The sequence below is a fragment of the Nelumbo nucifera genome, chromosome 6 (genome assembly GCF_055504915.1).
Source record: "Nelumbo nucifera cultivar China Antique chromosome 6, China Antique-T2T, whole genome shotgun sequence".
NCBI classification, from domain to species: domain Eukaryota; kingdom Viridiplantae; phylum Streptophyta; class Magnoliopsida; order Proteales; family Nelumbonaceae; genus Nelumbo; species Nelumbo nucifera.
In genome coordinates this window covers 23,179,234-23,205,047 of record NC_142654.1, presented here as the reverse complement: position 1 = coordinate 23,205,047, position 25,814 = coordinate 23,179,234, and the positions used below count along the sequence as shown (strand labels likewise).

At 35.9% G+C, this 25,814-nt stretch overlaps 1 protein-coding gene across 6 annotated transcripts in view; it reads left to right on the top strand.

Moving 5' to 3' along the window:
- NRPD1A (nuclear RNA polymerase D1A) overlaps positions 1–14,525 on the top strand; it is a 70,200-nt gene extending 55,675 nt beyond the window's left edge. For 5 of the 6 annotated variants that reach the window (XM_019200346.2, XM_088890104.1, XM_019200347.2 and 2 more), the window contains 2 exons: positions 12,655–12,784; positions 13,801–14,525. In XM_019200346.2, the coding sequence (XP_019055891.1) occupies positions 12,655–12,784; positions 13,801–13,962 (292 nt within the window). In that variant the 3' untranslated portion in view covers positions 13,963–14,525. The remainder of the gene's footprint in view (positions 1–12,654; positions 12,785–13,800) is intronic. The other variant, XM_088890105.1, reaches the window with a different exon arrangement.
- The last annotated feature ends 11,289 nt before the right edge of the window (positions 14,526–25,814 follow it).

Below are 25,814 nucleotides of genomic sequence, written 5' to 3'. Positions count from 1 at the left end.
GTGAGTCCAAATTTTATTATGTTTTTGTGTCTTATATATGTTGTTTTATGTGTCGCCCTATAAGGGCATAGTTGTCTTTGTACTGCTCTATTATTTTTAATATAGATAATAAGTGAAGGGGGCGGCTAGATTATTGCTCTCCTTTCTTTTCAACTTCTCTTCTTCTCTTCTTCTTCTCTCTTCCTTCTTTCTTCAAGAAACTCCTTTTATTTCATATTTTTTAATTCAACAAGCTTTCTACTTGGTATTAGAGTAGCGGCTAGGGTTTCTAGAAGCATTCTCATGCAGCCCTAGATCAACCGACTGCATGAAGTAATAAAGGGCTGATCGATCGGCTGTAGATTGCCCAGTTCTTGGATTTTTTGGTGGGATCTAGTCATTAGGAAGGTGATCTACTGTTCGGCATCAAAATCAGGAAGAACTAGAGTACGGGGAAGAGTCCCGGAAAAGTTGGACTCTTTGTTTTTTATCTGATCTTGGGCGGCCAGGTATTGTTAGCTATCTTTTGATTTTTTGAAGAGTGCGGTTTGGTTTTTGGATTTTTCTGAGCCTCCTGGAGTGATCGATTCACTCTTCTCTCTGTTGGGAGGCGTGGGGAGGAGAGAGATTTCTCTCAAGCTAGGGTTTTGTTCTTCCAATCTATTTTTTCTTACTGTTGAACTGTTTAAAGTAAGGAGAGTTGGAATACCGAGATGAAATCTACCGGTACTGTGGGACTGGGTGTTGGAGGTAGTAGTGATATTTTTGGGTCTGGGATCATTACTATAGTAAAACTTGATGGTACAAATTATTTGGAGTGGGCACAATCAGCTAAGATGGCTATTGGTGCCCGTGAAAAATTAGGGTATCTCACTGGGGAGGAGAAGAAACTTGATACAGACTCTTCCCGATGGGTGTAGGAGAATTACATGGTAATGTCCTAGCTGTGTAATTCTATGTTACCTCATATTGCAAAAAACTTCCTATGCGCTAATACTGCGAAGGAGATTTGGGATGGAGTGACTGAAACCTACTCTCGGAAACAAAATGAAGCAAGAGCCTATCAGTTAAGGAATCAGGTGATAAGTATGAAACGGGGAGAAAAACCTCTTGCTGTGTATTTCTCCATGCTGAAAGCCCTATGGCAGGAAATAGATCACTTAGAAACTGTGGTATGGGAAAGTGTAAATGATGCAGCAACCTATCACAGATTGGTAGAGAGGAATAGGGTTTTTGAGTTCTTGGCAGGGCTGAACCCTGAATTCAACATTGCTAGGCAGCATATTCTTTCTGGGGAGGGTGTGCCACTCTCTCAAGCCTATGCATTTGTCTTTGGAGAGGAGAGTAGGAGGAATGTAATGCTGAAACGGCCTGGGATTGACCAGTCGGCTATGGTTGGTACAACAAAACTTAAGTCGAATGGAGACAGGGGGAGTAGTGAGACTAGAAGGGAAGATAAGGACTTGTGTGTGATTATTGCAAGAAGCCTAAGCATACCAGGGACACTTGCTAGAAGCTTCATCAAAATCTTATGCCTGCCCGGATAAGGAACAAGAAGGGAAATGCAAATGTAGCCACTATAGGAGACTCTTCGGTCCCCTCTTTCCCAAACAGATTGGGAACATAGTTTTCAAGGCACCAAGGCGAGGCTAGGCGACTAGGCGCCCCTAGTCGCTTAGTTGCCTAGGCGTGCGCCTAGGCATCACCTAGGTGATGGATTTTTTTATGTTAAAAAATAGATACTAGGGCAGTTCCCTAGGTACCATAACCATATTTGTTTAATAATTATTCATGGCTTTCATAAGAAAAGTATAAATTTCATATTAAAGTATAGAAAATCAACATATTCATGAGAAGCAAAGGAAGAAGGAAAATAAAATTCAAAAAATAATAGGGGCTGAACCCTTATTTTTGTTATAGGAAAAGAGGAAAATAAAAAGTATTGGTAGTAGTAGTAGTAGTAGTGGTAGTGGTAGTGGTAGTGGTGGTGGTGGTGATGGTAGTAGTGGTAGTGGTGGTGGTGGTAGTAGTGGTAGTGGTGGTGGTGGTGGTGGTGGGTGGTGGTGGTGGTGGTAGAAGAAGAAGAAGAAGAAGAAGAAGAATATGGAAGAGGAAAATGTGCTGATTATATAAAATTTTTAGTTCTTCCTTATTGGTTCAGGTTTTCAAGTCTTTGAGGGTTCAATACAGCATTTAGCAATGTTTGTGCTGATTAAACCCTAATAAATAAGAAAATAATAAAAAGAAATTAGTATATAAACACACAAAATGATTATTTTAGTTTAATAATGTCTATTTTATAATTATAATCTCAAAAAAGAATGAATAAAAAAGTATTTTATAATAGGAAGTAGAAAACTGTTAGGCGATTGGGCGAGGCGAGCCTCAAAGGGCGCCTTGTCGCCTAGGCGTTGCCTTAACAACTATGATTGAGAATCCATTGCAGTAGCAACAGTGAGGACAAAATTGGAGAGGTTTGGACAGCTTATGAGTAAGAAAGATTCACCTAGCACTAGCCTTCCAGATGGACAACAGAATGCAGGAGCCAGCTACACCTCTTCCTTTGCACATACAGGTAGTTCATATGCAACTGCAAATCTTGCATCCACTTCAGGTAAGGAGGGACCTCCCTGGATTATAGGCTCAAGAGCATCTAAGCACATGACTAATGCCCCTACCCTTTTCAGTTCCTATCAGTTGTGTTCTGGTAGAGACAGAGTCTCTACAGCAGATGGTTCACATATTCCCATTGCTGGGAAAGGAACAATTAGAGTGACCAATGATATAACTTTGTCTTCTGTTTTGCATGGCCCTAGACTTCATACCAACCTACTGTCTGTTAGTTCTTTGACAAGGAATTTGAATTGTTCCATGACCTTTCTTCCTGGTAATTGTATTTTGCAGGATCTGGAGTCAAAGAAGATGATTGGAAGTGGTCGTGAGGTGAATGAAGTCAACCTTCTGGATGAGATTCCGAGACATCAGGGCCATCGTGTTAGCAGCAGTAGTAGTGGGTCAGAGTCAGTGAACCAGATTATGCTCTAGCACAATCGCTTGGGACACCTTTCCTTTAGTTCTTTGAAATGTCTTTTCCCAAAGTTGTTTGAGTCTGTTCAGTTATCTACTTTGGAGTGTGAGAGTTGTCAATTAGGAAAGCATTGTAGATAGTCTTTTAAACCAAGTAATAAAAGAAGCACTTTTGCTTTTAATGTTGTTCACACTGATGTATGTGGGCCATATCATATCCCTTCCATGGGAGGATTCCATTACTTTCTCTTGTTTGTGGATGATTATACATGATATTCTTGGATATATTTGAAGAGATCACGTGATAAGGTTCCTAACTTCGTACGATAGTTCCACTAGATGGTTCTCACACAATTTGGAGTGAGAACTAAGGTTTTTAGATCAGATGATGCCAGAGAGTATTTTGAGAAGGACATGACCATGTATTTCCTAGAACATGGAATAATTCATCAGAGCAGTTGTGCATATACACCACAACAGAATGAAGTTGCTGAGAGAAAAAACAGACACATTGTAGAGGTGTTAAGGAGTCTCATGGTGTGTGCTTCAGTTCTTGTGCAGTTCCGGGGAAATGCAGTTCTTACAGCCGTGCATTTGATTAACCGTGTTCCTTCACGGACTTTGGGGTTTAAGGTGCCATTTAGTCTGTTTTTTCCAGATGGGGAGATATTTCATATACCTATGAGGGTTTTTGGGTGTGTTTCCTTTGTCCACATTCTTGGCCCTCGTCGCAAGAAATTGGATCCTAAGGCCAAGAAATGTGTTTTTCTTGTGTATGCTCAGAACTAAAAGGGGTATTGTTGTTATGACCCAGTGTCGAGGAGCAGATTTGTCACAATGGATGTTACCTTCTTTGAATCCACCTTCTTCTTCATGAGTGGTTTTCCTTAGGGGGAGAGTTTCAGGGAGGAGAACTCACAATCAATTCTTCTTCCTGTTTCTTTGGTGCCTTCCTCAGTTCAGCTAGCACCTCCATCAGTTCAGCCAGCACCTGCACTTCCACCAGTTCAGCCAACACCTACACCTCCAGTTTCATTACCCGAGCCACTACGGGCAGCCTCACAGAAATATCAGCGCCGGCAGATGATGGTTGACTCCACACATCCTCAACCCACACCACTCTCTATCAGTCCTTCTGAAACTCCAAGTTCGGCAGATACAGTTCCAAGTATCCCTCTTGAGCCTGAGCCCGTTATGTTTTCTGATGATAATGTTCCTGTCTCTAACACCATTGTTGCAGCTGATCCCACTGACCTTGATATTCCCATTGCACTTCGTAAGGGGAAGCGAAAGTGAACAGCCCATTGCATTTCACACCATCTTTCCTACAGTGCCTTATCACCCTCCTACTGTGCTTTTCTTTCTTCCCTAGATTCTGTGTCTATACCCAGGAATGTTATTGAGGCTCTCTCCAAACCTGAGTGGAAAAACAGCCATACAAGATGAGATGGATGCTTTGGTTTGGGAAATTGTTGATCTCCCCTCAAACAAGGAGACAGTTGGATGTAGATGGGTATTCACAGTGAAATATAAGGCTGATGGCAAGATAGAGAGGTACAAGGCAAGGTTGGTAGCAAAAGGGTATACTCAAACCTATGATGTTGATTATCTGGAAACCTTTGCACCAGTAGCTAAGATGAGTTCATTTTTCATCCTTTTATCTCTAGCAGCCACCTATTCATGGCCTTTGTTCCAGCTTGATGTCAAAAATGTCTTCCTCAATGGTGATTTACAGGAGGAGGTATATATGGACATTCTAGCAGGCTTTTATGAGAATGTTGGTAAGGGAAAGATGTGCAGACTCTGAAAATCTCTGTATGGACTGAAACAGTCAGCTAGGGCTTGGTTTGACAGGTTCAGAAGGGCACTCATCCGTTTTGGATACACACAGACATAGTCTGATCACACTCTCTTTGTGAAGAGGAGAGATGTTCTGGTGTCAATTCTGATTGTGTACGTGGATAATATTGTGGTGACAGTAAACGATCTTGAGGAGATTGATGGTCTCAAAAAATCATTGCAGCAAGAATTTGAGATCAAAGATCTTGGTGAGCTCAAATACTTCTTGGGGATTGAAGTTGCAAGATCCAAGCATGGGATCTTTATTTCACAAAGGAAGTATGTACTTGACCTATTGCAGGATCCACTAGACACTCCTATTGATCCAGCAAACACTGTATTTGAAGTTGCAAGATCCAGCATACACTTCTATTGATCCAAATCACAGAGTTAATGGTGTGGATGGTGAGTTGGTAAAGGATGTGGGGAGATATCAAAGAATGGTGGGCCGACTGCTGTATTTGTATATGACACGACCAACTATTTCTTATGCTGTCAGTGTTGTGAGTCAGTACATGCATGCACCTCGGGTTCAGCACTGGGAAGCTATTTGAGAGGATACTCGCATATCTGAAAAAGCACCCTGGCAGAGGCATTCTTTTCTCAAATCATGAGAATCTGAAGCTAGAGTCCTATACAAATGCAGACTGGGCAGGATGCTTAGATGACAGGAGGTCTACTTCAAGAGTGTGTACCTTTGTAGGTGAAAACTTGATCTCTTGAAAGAGTAAGAAGCAAGTGGTTGTGGCAAGGTCAAGTGCAAAGGCTGAGTATAGATCCATGGCTCATGGTGTCTCAAAACTTCTTTGGGTTAGATATCTTTTGAGTGAGATTGGGGCGAAAGTAGAGGAACCTATGATGTTGTACTGTGACAATCAGGATGCAATCAATATTGCCCACAATCCAATTCAGCATGATAGGACAAAACACATTGAAGTTGATAGACACTTTATAAGAGAAAGGATAACGACCGAAGAAGTTTGTTTGCCTTATGTCTCTTTAGAGTTGCAGCTGGCTGATATTCTCACTAAAGGGGTGGCAAAGAACAAGCTTGAACATGATCTATGCAAGTTGGGAATGTGTGACATTTACTCCCAACTTGAGGGGGAGTGTTGAAGATTAATCAGTTTTATGATGTTTTTTATGAGTAGATGTTTTATGTTAGTTGTTAGATAGGAGGTGGGGACCACAGTAGTTATGTGATTCCAAATTTTATTATGTTTTTGTGTCTTATATATGCTGTTTTATGTCTTGCCGCCCTATAAAGGCATAGTTGTCTTTGTACTGCTCTATTATTTTTAATATAAATAATAAGTGAAAGGGGCTGCCAGATTATTGCATTCCTTTCTTTTCAACTTCTCTTCTTCTCTTCTTCTCCTTCTCCCTTCTTTCTTCAAGAAACTCCTTTATTTCATATTTTTTAATTCAGCAAGCTTTTTACTCCTTCGAATTCTATGCCCATTAATTCAGATGACAGTGCTCCCTATGTCTTTAGTAATCTGGTCTCAAAGTTAAGGTCTATTGGTAGCCTAAGTTGCTTCAGACATGAAGCTCTCTAAGTTTAGAAATTTGGCACACTTTGAGGTCTCTAAATATGATAAATATGGAGTTTGAGACACCAAGGGAGGTGTGAAGTTGTCAAGTGGTGTTTTATGTATATGACTAGGATCAGAAAGACTTGCTAAAATTGCAAAGAGATCTTATAACTGTTGTTAAGTGGTGTTTCATGTTTATGAGGACATATTAAGTCATTTTACTCTATGTTACGACACCCTAATAATCTAATATATGACAACATGGGTGTTGCCTGACCACTTAGATTGCCTAAAAACTGTGTCTCTTCTATATTATTTGCCTTCTCTTTTATTTCCAATCATTCTATTTCTCTCATAGAGAGGCTAGAATAAGCTAATAAGCTAGAAATCACCCCTGTTCTAGCCCTCAATATCAATAGATAGAGCTTGGTAGGCTCCTACGAAATTAGTAGCAATCTGAGAAAGAGTATAAAGAGAGGAGAAAGGGTAGAGAGAAAGACCCCAAGGTAGCACTCCAAGGGACCTAGATTCACTCTAGGGTTTGTAGGAATCACTCCATACAGAAAACTTGCGAAAGAGCTCTAAATAAATCTTCACAAGCTTCAAAAGGAAGAGAATACATCTATTTATAGAGAGTGACTTGCATGACCCGGAATACTGTTCATCATAATTACCTAAGACCCCGTTCGTTTTTGGTAAGCCCTTTACCTAGATAAATGTACTTACCCTGGGAAAAACTATACCTGGGTAAATGCATTTATTTGTGTTCTTTTGACCATTTTTACCCATAGAGTGCAATTATTATAAGGGGCAGTTTTGCCCCTTGATGTCTTGTCAACTTTTCCCCAAGGTGGGAAAGTTATTTACCCACCTGGGAGGTGGGGGTAAGCGACATCAAGGGAAAAGTTATTTACCATGGGGCCTACAACTTACCAAAAAGTGAACACTGGAAAGTTGCTCTATGGGAACCACTTTCCAACTAACCAACTTTTCCCCTCCCCATTTACCAAAAAGCAAACGGGGCCAAAATGTCACTCCTTGTTGTGTGCACCAAGAAATACAATAATTTTCCACCTATGAATTCAGTTAAACTGAAAATAAAAGGTAAACCCTACTAAACTAGAAGAACAAGATATCATGGGCCAGGTGGCAAGTGCACATTAGACTGGTCAAAAAGATGAAATGCCCTTACTATCCAAAAAAAACACAGAAATACATAAAATTTCAGAAAATCCCAATTTTGACTCTTCTACTCCTGCATCAAGAGATCACATTGCGGTATCTCTTGGTCTCTAATCCTAAGTATACCCTTACGTCCACTCACTATTGTTGAATTTACATTTCATATGTTTTGTTTTAGTCCTATTTATTTTATAATATCTTATTTTTTAGGTATTTATACATAAATCTAATTTTGCATTTAATCTGTTTTTAGTTTTTTTTTTGAAAAAAAAAAGTCAACTTTATTCATAAAAAAGAGAGGTACATGAGGAGATGTACACAGAGATCAAACACTTAAAGAGTTATACATGCAGAAAACTATCACTGAATAAGTAATAATCCCTGTGAGCACCAGATTTAGCCAGACTGTCGGCTTCAGAGTTTACCTCCCTCAGAACCCAGCCCAAGTGTGCATTCAAGGAGGAGAGAATGCCCCTCACTTCATCCAAGTAGTGAGCTAAGACCCAAGGCCCATTATCAGGATTATTTAGCCAATTAATGGTATTGGCAGAACCTCCTTTGATGGTGAGATTTAATAAACTCAGGTCTCTTGCAATCCTGATGCTGGTTAAAGCTGCCATGACTTCAGCCTTTGTTGAAGAAGCTATTCCAACCGGTCCACTGAAAGTCCAACTGACGGTAATCTGTTTTCAGTTTAATCGATTAAAACCATGTTATTAGCAAATGGCATGCTCCATGAAACCTTCGCCTAAATAGGTTTAGTCAATTCATGCATGCCAAGTGCAAATAAATAAGGGTTGAGTGTTAAACCTTGGTGAAGTTCCATTGTAACTAGAAGTGGCTGACTCTTGTTCAAATAAAATCGTCATTAATCACCAATGATCTCCACCGGGAAAGTGGGTTCATCAAACTTAATTTTGATGGTAATAGCATGGGAACCCAGGAATTTCAGGTATTGGAGGTGTACTTTGAAATGAGGGGGACAAGATAATTGCTCTATACTGAGGACTGTCTGGGGAGGGAGATTCTCATAGAGTAGTACTGGCATTGATGGAAGGCATAAAAAGGGCGAAAACACTGAGCATTAGAAAACTTATTGTTGAGGGTGATTGAAAACTGGTAGTAAATTGGATACGAAGTGAGGAGATGAAATTATGGATAGACCTGTTCACGGTCCAGGTTGCGCCGATTTTGGGTCGGGCTTTGTCTCTGTATTAACAGGATGCATTCATGCCCGAGCCTAAGCCTGGCCAGAAATTTGAAAAAAGATTTTTCTTTTTTATTCAATAAAAAACTGTTTTATTTATATTAAAAGACCTCAAAACCCAAAAATAATGAAAGATCTCACTATTACTTGAAAAAGAGAATAGGAACAAAGAAAAACATATTTTATATATACATATATATATATATATATATATATATATATATATATAATATGTAATATATTGTCAAGTCAGGCTTGGTCTCAGGCCGGGCTTTTTTTGAGAAAGCCCGAACCCGTGGGCCTAAAGTCATGTCCAAGCCCGACTTAGAACAGGCTAGGCCAGCCCCAGCCCATTGGACTACTCAACCCATGAACAAGTCTAGTTATGGTTGTACAACAACAAAAAGAAGAAATTCAGATGGTTAAAAAGAGACGTGGAACAGCTAATTCTTTAGCTGATGCATTTGCCAAACAAGGGGTGGGGGAGAGAGACTATTTTTTGGGCCAGTTGTAACTGAGAGGACTATTTTATATGTTCTTTCTCATTAATGAAACTTGATGTCCCTTCCACAGGCATTGTGTTATTGGTTGTTGCCCCCTTATACATGTCCCTAATTTAAGTCCACATAACTATTTGGCATTGCTTTCTTTTCCAAAACCCACCATATTATCTCTCTAGGGACTCTAGCATATGCTTTCTCTAGATCAATTTATGCATATGAGGATCTCTTCCTTTTTAAACTTTTATCACAATTGCATCAATAAATGATTGCTTGGATGGTTGATATCCCTTGCATAAAACCAACTTAGTTTTTTGCTATAACTGTTTTATATTGTAGCCTCTCAATTATTATGTCTCATGAGTTTAATCCCATGATAATTATAGTTTATTACAACTTTGTATGTCGCTTTTGTTTTTAAATATAGAAACCATAATGGTCTTTCTCTATTCATTTGGCATTTTCTTTGTTTTCATTATCTTCTTAAATAGTTAATTAGCCATAATAGACTTACTCTTCCATACCTTTCCAGGCTTCTATTAGGATATCTTCATATCCTAACGGCTTTAACTTCATCTTATTTTACCCTCTTACTTTCGAAATTCTAGTTTTATGAAGGCATCTATTGACCGAAGTAAATTAGAGTTATTAATCCCTCTGCTATGAACTTCCTCTATATGTTCTTTGTTTAGTTTTTTCTACAAAATTACTTTTCCATCTATCCTTGATTTCCTTATCTTTTATTAAGACTCTTTGACCTTCCTCTTTGATGCACCTAACATCATCTAAATCTCTACAAAATTACTTTTCCATCTATCCTCGACTTTGATCATATAAATTCAATTTTCTTCCACGTTAGTGCCTAGTTTTTGATATTTTTGTATTTTCGTACCTTATTTTTTATATCTTTTGAAGGGCTACACAGCAGGGGTAGCCCATCCCCTGACCCATAACCCCCCCTTCCAACGCAAGTACCTTACCAACCAGCTGGTTGGCACCTTGCATGTTTTCGTACTTTTTATTGAAACGCTTTGCTATTTTCCTTTTGACTCTCCTTAAACCTATTTCATGACCACATTTTATACCATTAACTTTCACAAGCAACAAATTGTTAGTTGCTCCATCTAAATTATATTTTCCTTCCACTATTAAATTGGCTTTAAATTGTACTAGTTTGTCTCCATTTAGATTTGCTCACCTAATTCTTAGACACCTATTTTCTTCACTGTTTTTCTTTCATGTTTTAATGTGTAAAGCTACTGCCATTATGTCAAACTGTTTATGGGCCAAAAAAACCTATTTCGTCTATGGGTATGAACCCAAAGTATTTAAGAATCTTTAGACTAGTAGAAAATCTACATGAAGTCTATATTGTTGTCATAAAAGAAGTTGACAAGATTCGAAAAAAGGTTTTGCCCTAACCTTTCTGGTGAGATGTTTTAAAATTTTTCCTTTGATCTGATTTCATTGAAATACTTGCATCAAGTTTGCTGTGATTCCATACTTGACTTGGGAAGAGAGCTGTGACTCCTTTATCTATTTTATTTTCCCAAGCCTCTATTTTCCTTTATTATCTTTTTGAGGGACTTAGTCAAACAAGGCTATCTGACATCAGGGATGGGGATAGATTTTTTTACTTCACAGAATCTTCTGGGTTCAATCTGCTAGGATGTAAATGTGCGATAATGAGTAGCTAATTTAGACAAGGCAGTATTCATTCTTATGTAAGAATGGCATCCAAGAGATAGGTAATCAGGGCCAAAGACCTTTAATGTTTGTTCTATAAGTTCAAAATGGTAAAATTAATGAAAAAAGTGAGGAGGAAACAATTTACTTGATAATGTTTTCTCTTCTTTAAGTTCAAAATTCATGGTAATGCTCAATTAAAAAAAATTACATTTTTCTCTTGTCAAGTTACAAGCTTACTGCAAATAAAACATTAATTAGGATTGTTGTTTCTGGCACATTTCTAATTCCAACTCCAAAAATATCCCCTCAGGAATCAAGTTGATGCAGCAATGGGGAACTGAAAACTTTTGATCATTTTACAAGTTTTGATATCTCTCCGTAATCAAGTTGATGCACCCATTAAATATCTTACATATTTTCTGCACATAGTTGTTGCATATGATTTAGTTTGTTTTCTGTGTTCATGACAGAGTTAAGGGGTTTAAGAAAATGAGAAAGGTGTCACAATATGATTTAGAAAACTTTTGATCATTTTACAAGTTTTGATGTCTCTCCGTAATCAAGTTGATGCACCCATTAAATATCTTACATATTTTCTGCACATAGTTGTTGCATATGATTTAGTTTGTTTTCTGTGTTCATGACAGAGTTAAGGGGTTTAAGAAAATGAGAAACGTGTCACAATATGATTTAGAAAACTTTTGATCATTTTACAAGTTTTGATGTCTCCGCAATCAAGTTGATGCACCCATTAAATATCTTACATATTTTCTGCACATAGTTGTTGCATATGATTTAGTTTGTTTTCTGTGTTCATGACAGAGTTAAGGGGTTTAAGAAAATGAGAAATGTGTCACAATATGATTTAGAAAACTTTTGATCATTTTACAAGTTTTGATGTCTCCGCAATCAAGTTGATGCACCCATTAAATATCTTACATATTTTCTGCACATAGTTGTTGCATATGATTTAGTTTGTTTTCTGTGTTCATGACAGAGTTAAGGGGTTTAAGAAAATGAGAAATGTGTCACAATATGATTTAGAAAACTTTTGATCATTTTACAAGTTTTGATGTCTCCGCAATCAAGTTGATGCACCCATTAAATATCTTACATATTTTCTGCACATAGTTGTTGCATATGATTTAGTTTGTTTTCTGTGTTCATGACAGAGTTAAGGGGTTTAAGAAAATGAGAAATGTGTCACAATATGATTTAGAAAACTTTTTATCATTTTAGAAGTTTTGATGTCTCTCCATAATCAAGTTGATGCACCCATTGAATATCTTGCATATTTTCTGCACATAGTTGTTGCATATGATTTAGTTTGTTTTCTGTGTTCATGACAGAGTTAAGGGGTTTAAGAAAATGAGAAATGTGTCACAATATGATTTAGATTTTGGACAGCTAAGGCTGAAGCTTCATTTACAGTTCCATGCTTGTGTCAGAAAGAATAAATATGATTTGTAGTTTACTGATTTATAGATTCCATTTGTGACGATATTGGTGCATGTTTAATGTTCAATATTTTTCATGAATGAATTGTTTGGGCTGGTATTTCATCTTCATGGTATATGCAACTGGTGAGTACTATATGGTACAATGTACATGGGTTCCATGTACAAATAACATATCTACATTAGCATAAAGTCCCTATAAAGTTCTGATGATGCATAAAATTATTTTTTGATTGTAGGTACCCAATTAATGATTACTTAAGTGAAGTGGATAAATCCATCTTGTTGAGGGCTTTATATTTTCATCCTAAAAGAAACCAGAAGATGGGAACTGGACCAAAGGACATCAAGGTACTTCCAAGAATAAGGGTGGGGACATTGTCTTGTCCAAAACTTCTTCATCAAGGGAAAATATGTTTTCTTCTTTAGTTCTTGTTATGAAAAAAAATGAGAAGTTTGTCTAATTGGTAACAACCGTGAAGTCTCTATATGATATTTACCATCTCTTCATGTTATTGAAAATGTCAGTCCCTGTTATCTAGACCTAATGTTAATTAGCAGAAGTAGATAATATTTGGAGTTGTATTCAGTGTTTGGGATAGGGGTGCAACTCGGGTGGGCTAGGCCAGGTTTAAGGTCTACCCAGGCCCAACCCTAAGACTTGGCCCTAAGGCCCAAGCACGGACCAAGCCTGAGGTCATCTGATCTGCCCAAATTAAATTTTGGCTACACTAGGGTTGGACTTGGGCTCAGATGAGGCTCAGATTGGCCTACTGAGCTCATGTATTAAAAATGGCACTAAACCTATTTAATATCAGCAATTTAAGTCATTAGATAGGACTATTGTATATTTCCTTTCTATGTACGCATGCATGGTTCGAACGGGTTAAGGTTGGACTGGCCTCAGGCTACCAAAGGTCTAGGCCCAGGTCCAGCCTGAAAAATTAAAAACCAAGGTTTTGGGCCCAGCCCAACCTGAGGACCGAAAATCCAAACCCAGCCCATTTAAAATTTTGTGTTGTGCCAACCCAAGTTGTATCCCTTGTTTGGGCTGAATTGAACATGATTAAATCATAGACCTATGATGCCAAGTTGTCATTTCTATTTTTTTTTTTTTTAAATCTGTTTTCTGCTAGACTGCTACTTGTTCATGTAGTCGAGATTGCATATTCTCACTATGCTGATTTTGCCCATGTGGCAAAAATTATCCAAATGCAGTTGTTTCTCTTCTAGGGAGTTATTATGGTAAATGCTGAAGGTGAACAAATTTGTATGCATAGCATTCAAATGTTATTTCACTACCAGTTCTCAGTGTATGTACAATTGCATTTCCATACATGAAAATCCATCTTGATGCATTGTTTGTTTTCCAATGCTATTGGCAGGTTGGCTATCACTCGGAACATCAGCAATCCCGCTGTTTTATGTTGGTAAGAACAGATGGAACCATTGAAGACTTCTCATACAGAAAGTGTATACTTGGTGCTTTGGAGAAAATTTGTCCTCAAATAGCAAGCAGATTTCAATTAAAGGGATGGCAGTCCTGATAAAGTGCATATTTAGCTACAGCCCTCAGGTGACAGAATGTTAAGGCCATGTAAATACCCTTGTCTGTAGGTAGAGTTTGAAAATATCATTTTCTGATTAGACTTTTGGATGGTCAGAATGTTGGTCACCATACTTAGATTATGTAATATTCAAGTTGTACATGTGAAAGGAAAGCAAGAGCTAGTAAAGGTGATCCAATGCAAGTTGGAGAGCTGGAGCAGGCCAAAAAATACCCGGGTTTAAGTAGTAAGAAATGATTCAAGGGTTCGGCATTTAACCATGGATATGGATCGTGATAGAAATGGCAAAAGAGGATTTATGTAATCAGCATTGTTTAGTTGGGTATGTTCAGTCAAGTATTGTCCATCAGTAAAATTAGCAGTCATAAGTCTTTTGAATATTGATTGATATGTGATTTCTCCACAAGGATTGTAAACATATGCAGCAAAGAAGAAAGAATACAAACCGAACTTGGCTTGTACACTGAATATGTTACATATGGCATTCGCAATTAATGCCCATTATGAACATATCAAATTCATCTTGCAATGATTTTTTTTCACATTCTCGTAATTATTTCTGAGTTTCTCTTGTTCACATAATTTTAGACAGAGTTCCAGCATGTCTTCATCTCTTGAATTTCAGGCTTTCTGCTTGGAACATTTTATGGGTACAGTGAAAATCCATCCAGTGTTTTTCTTTCTTTAATTATTTTTTGTCAGACACCAATGTTTTATTTGAGGAACCAATTGTTAGAACCTGCTACATGATAAGTACAAAAACAAAGTTAACAAAAGAGAAGTAGAAAGGAAAATATTGTTATGGTCTTAGGTGGTCTTCTGGCATCGAAAATAAACGGCTTCCAGAATTTATAATCAAGCATTACCAGCCGGCTGAACAGCCATCGCGTTCAGCTAATCCTAATTATTCTTAATCAGTTCAATTGGGCGGAGTTCGTATGCCAACATCATCTTCACCTTACATATGACCACATCCTTTCTAATAGGAAAATAACCCAGTTTCACAATCTCAAGAATAATTTTTCATAGTGATGATAAAAGGTCATGTTCTTTTATGATACCAATTAATTGGTTGTGAGTTTTTCCAAGGACCACTAATTTCACATCCCATGATAGTTGGAAGTTTGGAACTTATTCATACGTGAGGGAGCAATAGTTGCATTCCACTGTTTAGATTGGATTCCTGCAACTATTTATTACTGTATATTAATAAAAAGGGAAATTGTCTAAAACTCATCATGAGTTTTCAGTATTTCTTTTAAATTCACCATAATTTTTCAAAATGTCTGAACCTCACCATGTCACTAACTTGACGCTAAACAAACTAATGGTTGTTAATATATTACCATTTTACCCTTTATAGAAAAATATAAAATATATGCATATATATTTTAGTATTTTAAGTTTTAAACTAAAAAGACATGAAAAAAAGAAAAAACATATTTTTAAATTATAGAAACTGTAGAAATCGAAAAGCAAAATCAGAAAATAAAAATCGTAGAAAAAACATAAAAAATTATAGAAAAACTGAAAAACACAGAAACTGTAAATAAATAACAAAAAATACAAGAAAATTTATAGATTGTAGAAAATAAAAAATGTAAAAATAAACAGAAATTATAAAAAAACATTGTAAATTATAACAAAACACTAAAAATGCAAAAAAGAGAAAATTGAAAACTGAAAAAGACAAAAACTCAAAAAAATATAAAGATTGCATAAAAAACAGAAATTGCAAATATACACAAAATGATAACAATTATATAGAAAAAAGTAATAAATTTTAGAAAACAAGAACATGATAAATTTTTCAAAAAAAAATCAATTACAAAAATACATAAAGTGATAAAAATTTTATTTATATATATATGAACTAAAAAGCAGAAATTTCAAAAGAAAAAAGAAATGCTCATTTATATATAATAAATGCAAACAAACTAATAAAATGATAAAAATTTTCGGCAGAATCAAACAAAAATTAGACATGGCATCCAAGGAATATTGTAATAAATTTTCAAAAAATATTTAAGACAAACAAATAAGAATTTACGAAAATATTTTTGCATACATTTATGAAGTCATTGATGGAGATTTACATTCTAGATTCAAGTTGCAAAAATTTACAATACATTAAAATATTTCAAAACACTAGAAATCTCCGAAATTTTTTATCATTGTATTCATTCCTCTACATCTTAAAACCAAAAATATGAGTGGTGGTGTGGAGGTGGCATTCAAACAGTAGATCTGAGAGACGGTGGTGTGGTGTAGTGCCCACGTAGCGGTTCCCACATACTACAAATCTAAGTGAGGGTGGGTGGTGTAGCATCTCAGAGATCTAATCAAAGAGAGGGCAGTGCGGTGCCCATCTATTATAAATCTGAGCGAGAGACGATGGTGCAATGTCTACCTTGGAGATTTGGAGACTTGAGCAAAGAGAGCGAGATAGTGAGCGGCAGTGTGACATCTGGAGATCAGAGCGGGGAGAGAGAGAGAAAGAGAGAGAGAGTTGAGTGCTGGAAGTTCTAAGCAACAGAGGAAGAGTGAAGATCGGCAAAATGAGAGAATGAGAGAGACCCTAAATGAGTTTTTTTTCTCTAATTCACTAGTCAGGGGCAATTTGATCATGCGAATTGTATTTATGCTGGTGTGGACAACTTATGTTAGTGAATATTAACGATACTTTGACAGAGGGTGAGTTTTGGAAAACAAAAACTCATTGACATTGTGAGTTTTTAGACATTTTGAAAAGTTATGGTGAGTTTAAGAGAAATACTGAAAAAGTCATGGTGAGTCTTAAACAATTATGAGCCATGTCACATGGCTTGATTCCTAAACTGGAGTCTAGATATGCTCCTCACAAAACGCTTCTCACAGCATATTTTGGCCGCACATCGGGAACATCTCCCATATTTGTATTTATTATTCATGGGGAGATGTTCTCAATAGATGGTGGGATGTGGTTGTGAGGTTGGGTGTGAGAAGCGCTCTGTGAGGAGCAGATCTCAATTCCATAATCTGTTCATTTTATTTTGAATTTTTTTTCCATTTTTTACAAAATTTTTCACACTGCAGCTTGGGAGGAAATATAATTTCCTTCCAGCACTGCAGCACGTTTCTATCTCCATTCTCCTATTCTTGGACTTCTTGTCAAAAAAATCTCCATTTCTTGGATGAAATCAATTATTTTTTCGAAGATGAGACATCAAACATGTTGCAAAGGCTCAATTTGGGAAAAGTGAAAATGCCAATTCAGTGCATATATACATTCTGGTTCAGTTTTGCTAGTGTTTGGCAAGAATAAATTTGCATATTGACAATGACAGAAAGCATAGTTTCTAAGGCATGTTTCACCCAAAATGAGAGAGAAATTTATATAAAAAAATATACATTTGCACTCAAGGACTCAAAGTTGATCAAATGTTGAAAAGGTATAATTCAACCTCAGGATTCAGCAATGCATCCATTACAACTAAAAATCATTTGACAAGAAAAATTTATCAATACAAAACTAAACCAATTTTGCTTTTCTATGAACTGAAATGCACTCTACATATTTGCATGTGCATTTTATTTGCACTCTTCCCAAACGGAGCCAACGGAATATAGGCCAATTGCGTTCATTTCTTTCAAGACCGAGAAGAAAGTCTCCTAGGTATTCTTCCAAACCTACGAGGATAACGTGCTTCATTTTATTTTGGATATTAAATAGGGATGTAGCGGCCCTGGTGAGATTAGTTTCTCAACTCTATTTTTCATCTTGATAACCTCTCAATCTTGATTTTATTTATGGGAAGGGTCGATTTAAATGTTAGTAATCATCTATCACGTCTTTCTTAAAAAAAAATTCGTCTATCACGTCTTATTCATTATTGTGGTCGTTGTGTCAAGCGGAGCTTCTAAGCAGGTAAACAGGTTGATAAGACAGTTTAATTGGACCGGGTTATGGAGAACTCGTTATTTAAAGAGTAATTTAAGGGAGAATGACGGTTCAGCCTAGGGTCAGAATTTTTAGGCCTAAAGTACAGTTTGGGTAGGTGTCAACTCGGAATTGATACCAATTTACGAGGGGACATTGATGTATAGAGTGGGGGTATTTGACATTTTGAATGTTTATAGGTCTGCAGTGGAATTCAGAAATCTTCATTGGGCCTCTCCGTACTTTTCCTCCAGTGCGCATTAATCAGTCGTTAGACTCTAATTATGGCTGGTGTATCTGACAATTAGCATAGATATCTTTGCTTTAGGCTCAGTTCGGAAGGAGTAAAACTAAAAATAAATAGAATGCAAAACCTTGTATTTTGTATTATTTTATATGTATTTGCATTGTACATATTCGTATTTGTACTCCTTCCAAACTGAGCATTAAGGATGCAAACGAATCAGATTGATCAGGATATATCTAAACCCGATCCAATAGCACATATTTGAGATTTGATCCAAACAGATCTCACAAATGATAATTGAGGTCTAAATTCGTTAAGGTTGTTGGATATCTGAATTTGATCCGATTCCATTTGAATTATGAAAAATTTTATAAATTATTAAAAAACATAAAAGTTTATACAAAAAAAAAAAACAAAAAATATAACTATTTTTTCAACTATTTTCATCATATATATATATACATTTTTATAAGTAAATATTATATATATATATATATTGGTAGGATCAGATTATCCAATCCAATCCGAAAATCCAAGGCTATCTGAATCTAAGAAAACTATAATTAGATTTGGATCGGATCAAATCATGATGCGGTCCATTTTCACCTCCACTTTGCTGTTTACAAGGATATAAAAGGTACTTCTAAAGGTCTATTGGTATCTATGAATGCATGCATTGTACTTCAATAGTATAATTTTTTATGAGTAGGACTGTTTTTTGTCGGCCTGGCCCAGGCCATTCTTTGTCAAACTTGAACATTAATTCAAGCCCACGGACTTGGGCTCCCAGGCTTTCTTAAAAAGCTTGCCCAAGCCTAGCCCAATAATTTTTTATATAATAAAAACATATTTTATATAATATATATAATATATATATTTTTTTGTTCCTCTTATCTTTTCCTAACCATAGTAAAATATTTCAACACTTTTTGGTTTTAAGGTCATTTGATATAAATAAATCAGTTTTTTATTGAGTAAAAAACAAAAAAAAAATCCCAATTTAAAGGCTAGGCTTTAGGCCTTATAGGAGGGTTAGGTTGGAGTTCAAACCTGAACTTATTTTGTTAATAAAGAGGCAAAGCCCAACCCAAACCCAATGTACCCCAACCAATGGATAGATTTAGTCACTACTCACTAGTAGATACATTGTCACATCGCGTCAATGGGACAAGTTTTGCCTTATAACAGAACCATTGGAAAACATGTTTTAGCTATACCTATTCACTAGTTTGAATTGAAGAGTTAAGTTAAAACATGTTTTAGCTATACCTATTCACAAGCAGGCTTTGCTTCTTTATAAATAGAAAATTACTAGGCCCAAGTCCGAAGTTTGATCTAAACAGATATTTTATAATATATATTCTATATATTATAATATATATAATACTTTTTTGTTACTAATTTTATTATTATATATTACATTTTTATAATATAATAGTTAGGCCCCAGTGTTTAGAACTCAAGCCCAAGCTTGTGAGATTAAAACTTTGTCCCAGCCTAATATAGAACTCGTCGGATTAGGCCAGCTTATTAGGCTACCTGACCCATAAACGGGTCTAGTTGCAGCATGAGACCTACCATGTATATGCTTACATGGTCCTTGTCAGCAATGTTATTCTTGCTTAAGTTTAATAATAAATTAATATATTATTAATGAAAAATAATAATAATAATTAAACAGATCATAAATGCATTTATTATAGGGTTAATTTAATTATTTTAAATTCCATTCAAAAATAATAATGGCTAATAAAATGTGGGAAAAATACTAGAAGGGTTTTGACCAATGTTTAGAGAACTGAGCTGGTCATAGAACCGAAGAAGGGAGAGGTTCACAGGTCAGAGTTCGACTGGGGTCGAACCATGATGAAATATATATATAGTAAGATTCTTAATTTAAATATATATATATATATATATATATATATATATATATATATATACTACGGTCATACAAATATTATATAAACTTTTAATGTACTTAAATATGTTGGATGCATGGTAAGCTTCTTAATTTTTAAAACAAATTATTAGGGTTCAAGCCTTTTGACTTACATTTTGTTTAAAATACATGCATAATAATGTAATGTGTATAATAAATAGCATTAATTAGCATAAGTAAAGAGGTGGACTAGTAGTAATTAAATAATTTGTGAAAATAAGAGGTCTTGAGTTCAAATCTTGTTAACAACATTTTAAAATTCCACTTATGTATGGACCCGGGAAGTTTCATGAAACTAGTACCGGTTCACTAGTTTTTTTGTTCAACCAGTTGGGTAGCCGATTTTTAGCGAGTTTTGAGTAAGTCCGGCTATTGGGGTATGACCGAGCCGATCGGGGTCCCGGGTCATAGTTCAACCAATTCAACCGGTTGGGCTAGTCCGGTCCAGTTTTCTAAACACTGGTTTTGACCAATCAAAATCCCATATGAATTTGATTAAAAAAACAACTGATTGGTTGCTCCTTTTATGATACTAATTGATTGATTACAACTTTTTTTTTCTGATAGCATGTCTTTTTGGAATATATCCTAGTCGAACCCTAAAAATGTACTATCAATAATTAATAAAAATAAAATATTTGTATAAATTAAATTCCATTTATACCCCATTTAAAATTAATAAAATGTTATTAATAAGTATTAAAAATAATAAAAAAAATCATTTGTATCCCAATTGAAAATATAGTTCCTTAACAAAGCCCTTGCATCACATGTGTCACACGACTCACACCATGAATGTTGTTGAGTTAAGGCTCTACTTGGAAGGAGTACAAATACAAATACGTAGAGTGCAAAACCTTGTATTTTGTATGTATTTGTACTCTACATATTTGTATTTATACTCCTTTCAAATTGAGACTTAACAAAAGATTTGATTGATTGATGACTAAACCAGATCCATTCAGCGGAAGCAATTTCAAGGAGAATAAGAGTTTGAATAATCCTATGAATGTTGTTAGGGTCAAAATAGCCGCCCTTGATCCCATTGACTGTTATCTATGAAATCTGAAGGGGAGAAATCTGAAATTACAGCTCCCTCCTAGTCTATTTGTAGCCCTCCACCTGTACGGTAAAGCTAAGATTTTTAAGAGTGGACTGAATAGTAAAACCCCAAATGATCGCTTGTCTAAGATTGTTGGGAATCGACTGCGGTATCATGAAAAAGTTCCCTTTGGATTGAATCCAAGGGGCACTTCTTATTGGATACCCAGATTGGGGACACACCATAAGACTACTTCCTTAAGAAATATTTGTCAATTCACGGCAAATGGATTTCCAAAAAGGGGAGGCATTTCTCTCAATTAATCTTGTAAGGAAAAAAAGGCAAGTATTGCCTACATATTTGGCTTTTCACATTTGAGCCTTAAGCTTTTGTTGTTCATTTAAGAACCTCCCAGCTTCACATTTGGTTTAGTGATTATCAGCTGCACCAACGAAAAGGATAGGGGTTAGAATCTCTTCTGGTCCACCAAAAGTCACTGGTTATTTGGTCAATTATTTTTTTTGGGTATAGAATGATACATTCATACAATGGAACTGGACCGCCCGGAGGATAGATTGAATCAACACATGCTTTCTCGCTTTGTTGATGGTTGAAGCTTTCCATTTATTGAGTTTTGCTTTCAGGTTGCCCATGGTAAAACTTAGCATATTGTGCTCCCCATATGGGAACACCTATACATTTTTCCCTAGGATCCAAGTTCGGGATCTGAAGTTGTCTACTGATCATTCTCTGATGCCTTGGATGAATGCGTTTATTAAAGAGAATTGCTGATTTTTCAAAGCTTATAACATGACCAGACATCACTTGGAAGCTTTGCAACATGTTTTCAAGATTGTCCAAACTCCAAAACTTCCCTATGGGCTTAAAGGAACAGCATGATATTACCGGTGAAGAAAAGGCGAGAAATTGAGGGAGCTGAGTGTGGAACTTGGATTCCTTTGATTTGTCCTCCTATTCAACCTTCAACAAGGTCCTTGACAGCCCTTACATAACTAGGATAAATAAATAAGGAGACATGGGATTCCCTTACCGCCTCAAACCTCTGGATAGGGAGAAGTGGCCCTTAAGGAGTGTCATTAATTAGCACAGAAAAGGAGATTGTGAAAAGACATTCAAGGACTAGTTGACAACATCCAGGAGAAAATCCTAACACCTTTAGGACAGCTATAAGATAGGGCCATTCTATCATATCTTAGCCTTTTGACATATCTAGCTAGTTTTAGACCCACAAAAACCACATCCTCTCATATGACTCTTCAGATAATGAACAAGCTTATGTGTCATTAACATTGTCCATCATCCGTTTGCTTGAGACAAAAGCAGCCTGAGTAGGGGCTATACACTTCTCTAAGAGGCTACGGAGTCTAGAGGCAATAATCTTGACCAGGAGTTTATAAAAGACATTGCCAGAGGCTAAAAAGTCTGTAGTCATGAACTTTGGAGCATTCCACTTTTTGGGGAATGAGACAAATGAACGTATAATTCATTTGTTCAAAAAGAACTATTGAGTAGGGGTGGATTTGAGCCGAGCTGAGTCGAATAGTTAGTTATTCGAGCTCGGCTTGCCAAGGTTGTACGAGGCTTGAGCTTGGCTCGATTCGAGCTCGACTTGAGAAAAAATGTTTTATAAAAATAAAAAAAATTATATATAATTTTTTTATTTGATATTTAAAAATTAAGAATTATAATAATTAGTTATTATTATATATAAAAAATAAAAATATTTATTATATATTATTTTCTATTATTATTATTATTATTATTATTATTATTATTATTATTATTATTATTATTATTATTATTATTATGTAGCTATTTGAGCTCGGCTCACGAGACGAACTTTATTAGGCTCAAGCTCAGCTCAAAGCTTGGTTGAAACTAAGTCGAGCTTGAATAGCTCATGAAAAACTCGGCTCGTGGCCACCCCTACTATTGAGTAAACTGCATCGAGTTTTTTGCCCATAACATTCCAACATTCTTTATAGACTATAGTAGGCATGTGATTATGACTAGGAGCTTTAAGACTATATAGTGAAAAGAGCTTTCTTAACTGGTCTCTTCCTTTGAGGGAATGGCTAGGAGTATGTTATTATCTTCATCGGTTAAGACAGAGTTGGATAACTGGCTAACAGAAGAAACACCTACATCATCCTGAGAGGAGAAAAGATTAAAGAAGTAATCCACAAAAGTTTGTCCTATTTGTTTAGTAACTCAATTATATTGGTCAGTTTTTATACCATCAATAGTATATATCTTCTGACAAAATAGTATATACTCTCGTAAAAGTAATTGTATTTTTGTTCCCTAAGCTCAGTTTGGAAAGAGTACAAATGAAAAATATATATATATATATATATATATATATATATATATATATATATATATATATATATATATCATACAAATACATATAAAATAATATAAAATGTAATGTTTTGCACTCTACATATTTGTATTTGTATTCTTTCTAAACCAAGCCCTAGATGCAATTATAGTATGTATAGGTTTGGCATCAATGCTGCATATACAACACTGTTTTTTGAGAAAATGATGTCTTTTTTTTTTGGAAACGTTGCTGTCAGGTAGTACGTTTATTGGGGCAACAACAACAACTTATGTTTGGTATGCTCCATATCTATTTTCAGCACTGATACCCATTATAGGAAGTCCACATCATGTCCTCGTTGATAGCAACGAGCTCCAAACTAAGAAAATGTCGAATTCAGCATTTCCCCAAACCATACCTTTTTGATTTCTAAGGTGTGGTTTGGAACACCGTTTTTATGGAAAAATGGTTCCAAACATGTTACCGTTTTTTAGAAAACCAATTTTTCCAAAGTGGTGCTGACGTGTCACCGTTTTCTGGAGCAACGGCATCGATACCAAACACCGCCATAGTTGTCAGGATTTTTTATCAAAAAACTTTCAACTTAACTAGAAAGGACTTCACCTCTTCACCTCAAGGGGGCACCCCACAGCACATCCCAGCCTTGTATTGGAAATATCTCCTGATGACAAATACAGAAAATGATGAGACATCATTGAAAGGTATTTCTAATACAAGGCCGGGATGTTCTGTAGGGCATTGTTGCGGGGCGCAGATGTAAACTCACTGGAAAGATCCTCAAACCGTTTGTAAGGGGGATTGAGTTGGGCATTGTCTATTGGATTTGATTGTTCTAATAATATTATTTGGTCTTATACTTCCCTTAATTTAATTTGAGGATCTCTAAACACCGCTTTATTCTGTTGTTGGAGATTTTTTTTTTTTTTTATTCTATCCAATTTCAGGGATATCATGGAAGTCGCGTAACCTTAAACACATAGACTTCAGATTTGATATTTTTGCACTCCTGATGTTGCATCCACATCTCAAAAAAATTGAAAAATTTGGGATATTCCATAACAATAGGTGATGGTCAGAACCCCACCGAAGATTACCTAGTTTAGCCTTTAATTCATACAAGGCCCTGCCTTTCTTTTATTTGACCACGAAAGACCGCCCGCCTCCCCTAATTCCAATTTCAATTAAATTAAGTTCTAATTAGGGGTGTCAATTGGACTGGATTTGGTTCAGTCTAATGTGAATCTATTATAAATGGACCAGGTCTAATCCAATCCAATGAATGTTTTGGATCAATTTGGATTGGTCCAATTCAATATTTGTACCGTTAAATCTGTTCAAATTCATTTTGATTTAGATTGGTTTCAACCCAAATTCGGTCCATCAATGGACTAGATATTGGCTTAATCCAACCCAATTCAATATAAATTTGTTACGAATGGACCAAGTCCAATCCAATCTGATAAATATTTTGGACTGGATTGGTCCAATCCAACATATCTTGTTGGTCCGTCCAATCCATCCAAATTAATTTTGGATAAGACGGGGTCCAATCCAAAACCGATCCATTGACACCCTTAGTTCTAACACAAGGTTTTTATACTCCCTAGAAGTATTCTGGATGACTGCATTAGATGAGTTAGGATCAAGGATTTCAATAACACCAGTTCCATTAAAATCTTCTATACAAACATAATGCAAATTAATCGTCTTAAGCTAGTTTTTTAAGTTGATAAAAAATCTATTTCTATATTTCTATGAGTTTTTATAGAAGGGCCATAAATGAAACCAATAAGCCAAGATCCAGTATCAGATAAGGAATTAATTCCTACGAAAGCATATCTCAATATCCTGCTTCCAAATAACCACTAGCCCTCTTGCGCCTCTTTGAAGAAGAATTAAAGTTTTAATGAGTGGGCCAGAGGAATTTTGTACGTTTTGCACAAATTCATGCATTCCCCATTTAATAGTGTTCCAACTTTCACTTGTACTAAAGTTTTAATGAGTGGGTTGAACAATAAAAATCTCTATAAATATTTGGAAAATTTCACTTTAATTAGTATCCTGATGAACTTTGGAGATAGTGTCAAGTTAATATTTAAAACTTATAAAAGTGTCACTGCAGTACCCAAACTTTCAAAAAGTGTTAAGTTGGTTCTTGTCGTTAACTGACCGTTAGTTTATCTGATCATGTGATGACATGTGCAACTTAAAGTTTTTAAAAATATCAAAATTATTCTTCAAAAGAAGACATTGTTCATTGTTTTCTCTCTGAGATTGAACCAGTTGAGGTGCTTAGTGATGGTTTTTGCTAAC